Source organism: Tupaia chinensis, unplaced genomic scaffold (genome assembly GCF_000334495.1).
Source record: "Tupaia chinensis unplaced genomic scaffold, TupChi_1.0 Scaffold000238_1, whole genome shotgun sequence".
In the NCBI taxonomy this organism is placed as follows: domain Eukaryota; kingdom Metazoa; phylum Chordata; class Mammalia; order Scandentia; family Tupaiidae; genus Tupaia; species Tupaia belangeri.
Window position 1 is genome coordinate 503242 of NW_006159716.1, and position 7650 is coordinate 510891.

The following is a 7650-nucleotide window of genomic DNA, read 5'->3' on the forward strand; positions in this document are numbered from 1 at the left end:
AAGAGCGTGTTCTTGCTTTTCCGACCAGCGAGGAGGTCGGTAGGGTCAGGCCTGATGTGGGGGTGGGCGGGATTCCCTGGCACTCGCTAGAAACAGTGTACACAGGTTGTGTGGAGCTTTGGGGAAAGACGGGGGGAATGGGCACTTTTGCACCCCATCGAGGTTTCATAGGGAAGATAGGAGTAAGATAGAGATGGAAGACGAGTAGCCGGTTTCCCAGGCTAGAAAAGAGAGCCAAAGCTAGCGGCCAGGGGTTCTGAGAGCAAATGAGGGGGAAGAGAGTGGCATGATTGGTAGTGATCCCATAGTGATTTCAAGCCGTGTTCCCAGCAGTGGAAGAACAAAGCCCCAAGCCCTGGGATGAGCAGAGGAGGACTTAACAGATGGAACGCAAAGGTCCTGCACTCTAGGAGCCATTGTCTTCACAGGGTGGGGGTTCAGCTGTGATTGACATGGAGAACATGGATGACACCTCTGGCTCCAGCTTTGAGGATATGGGTGAACTGCATCAGCGCCTGCGGGAGGAAGAAGTAGATGCTGATGCAGCTGCTGCTGAGGAAGAAGATGGAGAGTTCCTGGGCATGAAGGGCTTTAAGGGGCAGCTGAGCCGGCAGGTGGCTGATCAGGTAAGCAAGGTTGAATCCCTAGCAAGTACAGACTAGACTCAGGCGTGGCCCATGTTCTGGAGTGGTGATAGTGGGGATCGCCCCAGATCCAGTTACAACTGTGTAGGACTCTAACAGAAGATAGGGGCACCAGTAGATGGAGTAGCGGTTACATCACTGGACTCCCACATGGCCGACCACAGTTTGAGTCTTGGACCCAGTGGCTTGGGACTCACGCCAGATGCATGTGTGTGTGTGTGTGTGTATGTGCCCAAGATCTTGGAAGGAAAGAGGGTGTGTGTGTGTGTGTGTGTGTGTGTGTATGTGCCCAAGATCTTGGAAGGAAAGAGGATTACACATAGCCATCCCTCTTGTGGGGTGATTTCTCACTTTCCCTCTTTCTATCGCTCTGTCTCTGGTAAGTACATGAGCCCTAGGCAAAAACCACAAAAATCAAAAGAAAAGAAAATATATCCAACAGAAAGTAGACCACGGGGTCTAGAGCCTCGCAGTACCCTCCCTCATCTTCCTTACTTCAGATGTGGCAAGCTGGAAAGAGACAAGCCTCCAGGGCCTTCAGCTTGTACGCCAACATCGACATCCTGAGACCTTACTTTGATGTGGAGCCTGCCCAGGTGCGAAGCAGGTGAGGAGTCTTCTAGAAAAACTTCCCTCTAAACACCTCGTTCTTCATCCAGACTGCAGCCAGATGCCCAGCTCTGGGCTCTGCTGGGCTCCCCGCTTCATGCTGTCTATTCATCTTCCCTCAAAACCTACCTCAAATGTTGTTTCTTTTATTCTGCATCTTCAACCTCATCCCATTTGTTCTCTCCTGGTCCTCTTATCGAACTTTGTACTTTCCCCTACTAGATAGCATTTAGGTGCCTTTTATTTATTTATTTATTTTAAGTTTTTTCTTTCTGCAAACAAGAGAGTAACAGAGATAACACCCTCTCAGTGAGGTGCTGATGCTGCAGCCCACCCCCAGCCCCCCTCAGACCGTGGACAAAAAAGCAGACCCTGTCTTGCTTATCTTTTTATTCCCAGCACCAGGACATGCTCTGAACCAGAATATCATTGCACAGTTGTAGAATGTGTTTCTTTTAAAAATTATTATTATTATTTATTTAATTGTATTTGTTGTTATTTTTTAATTTTTTTTATTCGTTATTTTTTTTAATTTGACCTAAGAGAAACAAAGAGAGAGGGAAAGTGAGAGAGCAAGCCACCAAGTATGGGACTTGAACTGTAGTCAGCCACGTAGGAGTCCAGTGCCTTAACCACCATGCCTCCTGCAAGCCCCTGAATTACTTTTCTTAAGAGTTGGATTTGGGGCCAAGAGGTGGCATCGTGGTTAAGACGCTGGACTCCAATGTGGCCAACTATGATTCAAAGTCTGGACACAGTGACTTGAAACTCACGCGGGGTAAGTGTGTGTGCATGCTCAAAATCCCAGGAGAAAGTGGAAGGAAAGGATTGTGGCATGGCTGTCCTCCCTGGGGGTGATTTCTCACCTTCCTTCTATTTGTTTCTGTCTGTATCTCTAGCGAGCATATGCAACCTAAGGCAGAAACCTTTAAAAATAAAAAAGAGTTAGCTTTAATCTTGACTTGACCCTTTGTGCATCCTTTAATTTAGTCAGTGCTTATCAGATATCTAGGACCACTCAGCAAGTGTGGATGAAGCATTTGCTCTGAACCAGGCACTGTACTGATTGTGTCTGCTTCAGTGGTAAAGATCGAGAGGAGCCTTGACCTCAACTGCAGTTATAATGCAGTACTCGTGCTATGGTGGAGCCAGAGTAGGCGGGTGGATGGGACAGGGCAAGCTTCTCAAAGAAGCAAAATCTGACTAAGATCCAAAGTGGTATTAGAAGCCAGTCACTTTGGGACCAGCAGTTAGTGTAATGGCTATATTGCTGGACTCCTATGTAGTCAACCGCGATTCAAGTCCTGGACCCAGGGGTTTAAACTCAACGCCGGGCGTGTGTGTGTGTGTGTGTGTGCCCAAGATCCCGAGAGGAGAATGGAGGAGAAGGGATTGCGGCGTGGCCATCCCCCCAGGGGATGATTTCTCGCTTTCTGGTTCTCTGTCTCTGTCTTTCTGGTGAGTGCACATGTCCTATAGCAGAAACCTCCCGCCCAAAAAAAAGAAGCTAGTCACTTAAAAAGAGAGGAAGTAACATGTACTTTTTTCTTTTGTTCCCTAAAAAAAAGATTGATTCTTTTCTTATTTATTGTTATTATTTTTTAATTTGCTATAGGATATGTGTGCTCACCAGAGAGAGAGAGGGAAAGTGAGAAAGCAAATGCCAGGTCCAGGACTTGAACCACAGTTGGCCATGTGGGAGTCCAGTACCTCAACTACCACACCACCTGCTGGCCTCATAACATGTGCTTTTAATCCATGTTGAATTTACATACCACTTCACAAGTATTTTTCATAGCAGGCAGGGAGAGGCCTGGGGCCTGCTTTTCCTCAGTAACACCCTTCCCAGGGCTTCACCATCACAGCCCTGAGTTCTGGGTACACTCTGTTGAGGTTTGCCTGTCTTTTAAAGGTGAGTAGGTCAAACAGGTAAATGGTCAGGTCCTTCCCAAGGCCTCCCTGGTCTCTGCATTCTCCATATAGCTCCTGCTCCAGCTGATGCTCAGTTTCAGAGGGTTGTCTTTCCTAGAACTTTTTTTTTTTTTGGAGAGATTTTTTTCGCTATAGGGCACATGCGTTCGCCACAAAGACAGAGACATAGAGACAGAAAGTGAGAAATCACCCCCCAGGGGGGATGGCCACGCTGCAATCCCTTCTCCTCCATTCTCCTCTCGGGATCTTGGGCACGCACGCACACGCACCTGGTGTGAGTTTTAAGCCACCAGGTCCGGGACACGAACCGCAGTAGACTATGTGGGAGTCCAGCGACATAGCCATTACGCTAACTGCTGGTTCCCTCCTAGAACTATTTTTAGGAGCAAGGAAGTGATACCTCTATTTCCCATCTGATTTTAGTAATCTTTTTTCCCCCTGTGTGTCATCCAGCATGACCTCTGGGCCTGGGCCCCATTCCCTGGAGTTAGATGAGTAAAACTCAGGCTTTGCCCTCCAGAACCTCGTAGCCTAGCGCTGCCTCTGCTCTCATCTCTCCTCTCCTCTTCCAGGCTCCTGGAGTCCATGATCCCTATCAAGATGGTCAACTTCCCCCAGGTGAATAGGGGGTGACATGTCTGGAGAGCTAGGGGAGGCACCAGGGCAGAGGGTGGGGCCCCCAGGCACTGTCTGGAAAGGTATAAACAGAAGAGCCATTGTACCCTCCAGCCTGAATGAGTTGGTATATTGACAGAAAATCGCAGGAGAACTCTACGGGCCTCTTATGCTGGTCTTCACGCTGGTTGCCATCCTCCTCCACGGGATGAAGACCTCTGACACCATTATCGTAAGCAGGACAGAGGACTTTGGGGGGTGGCTTAACCAGGTTAAAAGCTGCCAGAGATGATGGTGGAGTGAGGTAGAAGTCCCTGAGTGAGGCTGATACCAGAGGCCTCCCAGAACTAAGTAGAGCCTTCCCCCAACAGCGGGAGGGTACCCTGATGGGTACAGCCATCGGCACCTGCTTCGGCTACTGGCTAGGTGTATCATCCTTCATTTACTTCCTCGCCTACCTGTGCAACGCCCAGATCACCATGCTCCAAATGTTGGCACTGCTGGTAAGGAACCAGGCGTAGTCATAGGCAAGGGTGATCTTTTTAATTTGCTGTGGTTGTGTGCATCATTGGAGAGGGGTGGGAAAAGGGGGGGAGGCACTGGGCATGGTCATGCCACAGTCCCTTCTCCATTCTCCTTTTGGAATGTTGGACACACACTTAGCGTGGTTTTTAAGCCATTGGGTCTAGTATTCGAGCTACATGATTGGCTATGTGGGATCTAGCCACCTTAACCTGCACACCACTGGCTGACTCAAGGATGATCTTAAAAAGAATAACTAGAACTTGGTCTGTGCTTTTCCTGGGGCCCTAAAACCTGGAATGGTAGGCTCATGCCAGTGAGCCATTTATTTATTTCCCAGGGACCTTTTGTGGGGCCAGAGGTCAGCCCAACTGAGTCATTTTCTTCTCCACCACCCCTCTTCCCAGGGCTATGGCCTCTTTGGGCACTGCATTGTTCTGTTCATCACCTATAACATCCACCTCCATGCCCTCTTCTACCTCTTCTGGCTACTGGTGGGTGGGCTGTCCACACTACGCATGGTAAGCTGGGCAAGAGGGTTCTGGGGTGGGCTGTCCCCCTGGGGACTTGGGGGAGACCGTCTGGAGCCATCCAGCTGTTCACCCAGTGAAGGGCTCTCAGTGGGAGGGAAGGGCCAAAGATGATTCTTCCTTGGGCAGGGGTACCTTCACCTTGCCCCCACTTTGGAGTCGGGCCCTCTGAGCTGTATTACTGTGACCCTAGGTAGCAGTGTTGGTGTCACGGACAGTGGGCCCCACACAGCGGCTGCTCCTCTGTGGCACCCTGGCTGCCCTGCACATGCTCTTCCTTCTCTATCTGCATTTTGCTTACCACAAGGTGGTAGAGGGTAAGTGGCGGGGCCTGAGAGGGAGACGGGGAGTGGCTGCCTAGGGTAAAGGCTGGGCACGATGGCCTGTGGGTGGACCACCGCTCCTTCACTTTCCTTGCTCCTCCTTTCAGGGATCCTGGACACACTGGAAGGCCCCAACATCCTGCCCATGCAGAGAGTCCCCAGAGACATCCCTGCCGTGCTCCCTGCTGCCAGGCTTCCCACCACCGTGCTCAATGCCACAGCCAGAGCCATCGCAGTGACTCTGCAGTCACGCTGACCCCACTTGAAACCCTTGGCCGGCCCCTCTGTCCCAGCTGTGGAGCGGAGGAAGATTAAAGGACAGTACTGATGACATGTCTCTTTGATGGGGTCTGCAGCTGCCACTGAGCTGTAGCTGCTTAAGCACCTCCTTGAGGCCTGTCGGGGCTTCTGAAGGGCACAAGGCCTTGAACTCCTGGCCAGGACTGCAAAGCTATGCAGCCCGTGCAGAAAGTGGGTCAGCTCCTCTGAGGCCCCCTCACCACCTACCCCTTCCTTCCTCTTTCTCCCACATTGTCTTGCTAAACATAGACTTGATAATTAAAATATTGATTGAAGTCTGGAACTGCAGCTACCATTCCAGTGGTCCTCCCTGCCACCGTACTTCCTGTACATGTTTCCTGTCCTGTCAGCAGTGGTAATGTCACATATTCCCTTCTCTATACCCTCACCTAGACGGGGTGACAGTGGGACAGGCCAGACTGCATGGAAGGCAGTGACCGAATATGGAAACCGCCCCTGGGAGTAGGGGACACCTGCCCCACGGGGTAGCAGGGAGGCTTCAAGCACAGGAGCCTTCCACCTGATGGAGCAGTGCGGTGAGTCTGGGCTTGGTGCAGTCATAGAAGCCAGTGGAACAGTAATTGCACAAAATCTTCCAGGCTGTAAAGCCTATAGTGCGAGGCCCTTCTGTGTCTGGGCCACGTGGGCGTTGCGTTCCATAGGGCTCACACGTGAAGCCAAGCTGGGCTCTGCCTGGCTATACTGGGGCTAGCTCCCTTCAGTTCTCTGCCCTTCCTTCCCCTTGGAGCGGGCGGCTGACTTAGAAATAGCCAGCACGCCTTCAGTCTGCTTCACTTGTGAAGTGAATACAGGTGCTTAAAAGAGGGAGTAGGGCCTTTGACCTCCCTTTGCTATGCTTAAATACTGCTTTTTCAAAAATTCTCAGGGCTAGAAGGTGGCATGGTTAAGGTGCTGGATCCCATATGGCCGACTATGGTTCAAGTCCCAGACCCAGTGGCCTGAAAATCACAAGAGGTGCCTGTGCATGCATGCCCAAAGTCCTGAGAGGAGAACGGAGGAGGAGGGATTGTGTTGGGACCATCCCCTAAAGATCATTTCTTACCCCTCTAGCTAGCACACACAATGACAAATATTTTTTTTTTAAAAATCCGGCCAGCAGGTGGCGTGGTGATTAAGGTGCTGGATCCCACAGGGCTGACAGTTGTGTGGTTTGAGTCCCTCACTGGGCTTGATAAAAAGCCTATGTGTGTTCCCAAAATCCTGAGAATGGAGAAGGGATGTAGTATGGCCATCCTCCCTGGGGGTGATTTCTTACTTTCTCTGTCTGTCCAGCTCCTGTGCACTGTAGCAAACTGAAAAATAAAATAAAAATTCCTCTCACCGTAGTAAATCTGGGTCAGCAGCATGTTTCCCTCCTAATAGAACTACAGAAAGAGGTGCCCTTCATTTGTCCAGTGCTACACAAATGAGGCCTCCACACACCCGCGGTGGACGACGTTTTAACGGCGCGAGGGCGGGCTGCCCGGCCCGATTACAGGGCACCACCGCGGCTGCAGTCGCTGATCCTGGCAGTCTGGCACTGAGACGACGACCGCAGGGCCCTGCGCACCTGAGGAAGAACAAAGCCAAGACCCTGCCTTGCTCTAGGGACCCTTTAAGAAGCTGCCTTGTGGGCGAGGAGCAATTGGGAAGTCCTGGCGGGCTGGAATCCCCACGCACGCTGCGTCTCGCGTCATGAGGGTAGGGGGACTGGGCGAGGCAGGAATTAAAGACCCTGAGGACTTAAACACTGGAGAGGAGGCGTGGCGGGGTTTCGGCAAAGGTGCCGAGTGTCTGGACCCCTAGGAACTGGGGAGACAGGAAAATAGGCGAAAGAGCCGGTAGCGGTGTCCGACGCCATCTCCCACGTGACGCGCCTCCATTCCCCGCAGCCTCCCTGTCCCGGCCTCTGTCCTGCTGTCGTCTACCTGCTGCCTGGTCCCACACCCAGGGGAGGTGACTCGCCGCTGCCAGTCCTTTGCCCTGAAGCACCCAGTGCGTGCGGACCTCGTGGACCAGCGTGGCCTAAGCCGGGCAGGGGGCGGGGCGAGCCGCGGTGACGCGCCCGTTGCCATGGGAACCCGCCGCCCGCTCCGGCGCAGGGTCTGAAGCCGGAGCTGCAGCCCGCCGCCCGGCTGCCGGCTCCCGGGTCTCCGGGCGCGCAGGGGGGGCCGG

At 52.3% G+C, this 7650-nt stretch overlaps 1 protein-coding gene across 1 annotated transcript in view; it reads left to right on the plus strand.

Annotated features, from left to right (window-relative positions):
* Positions 1 to 5763, plus strand: part of YIPF3 (Yip1 domain family member 3) — a 7946-nt gene extending 2183 nt beyond the window's left edge. The window contains exons 4-9 of the mRNA XM_006148527.3: positions 3758 to 3803; positions 3940 to 4032; positions 4172 to 4303; positions 4730 to 4843; positions 5046 to 5169; positions 5283 to 5763. Coding sequence (XP_006148589.1) covers positions 3758 to 3803; positions 3940 to 4032; positions 4172 to 4303; positions 4730 to 4843; positions 5046 to 5169; positions 5283 to 5431 — 658 coding nt within the window. The 3' untranslated portion in view covers positions 5432 to 5763. The remainder of the gene's footprint in view (positions 1 to 3757; positions 3804 to 3939; positions 4033 to 4171; positions 4304 to 4729; positions 4844 to 5045; positions 5170 to 5282) is intronic.
* The last annotated feature ends 1887 nt before the right edge of the window (positions 5764 to 7650 follow it).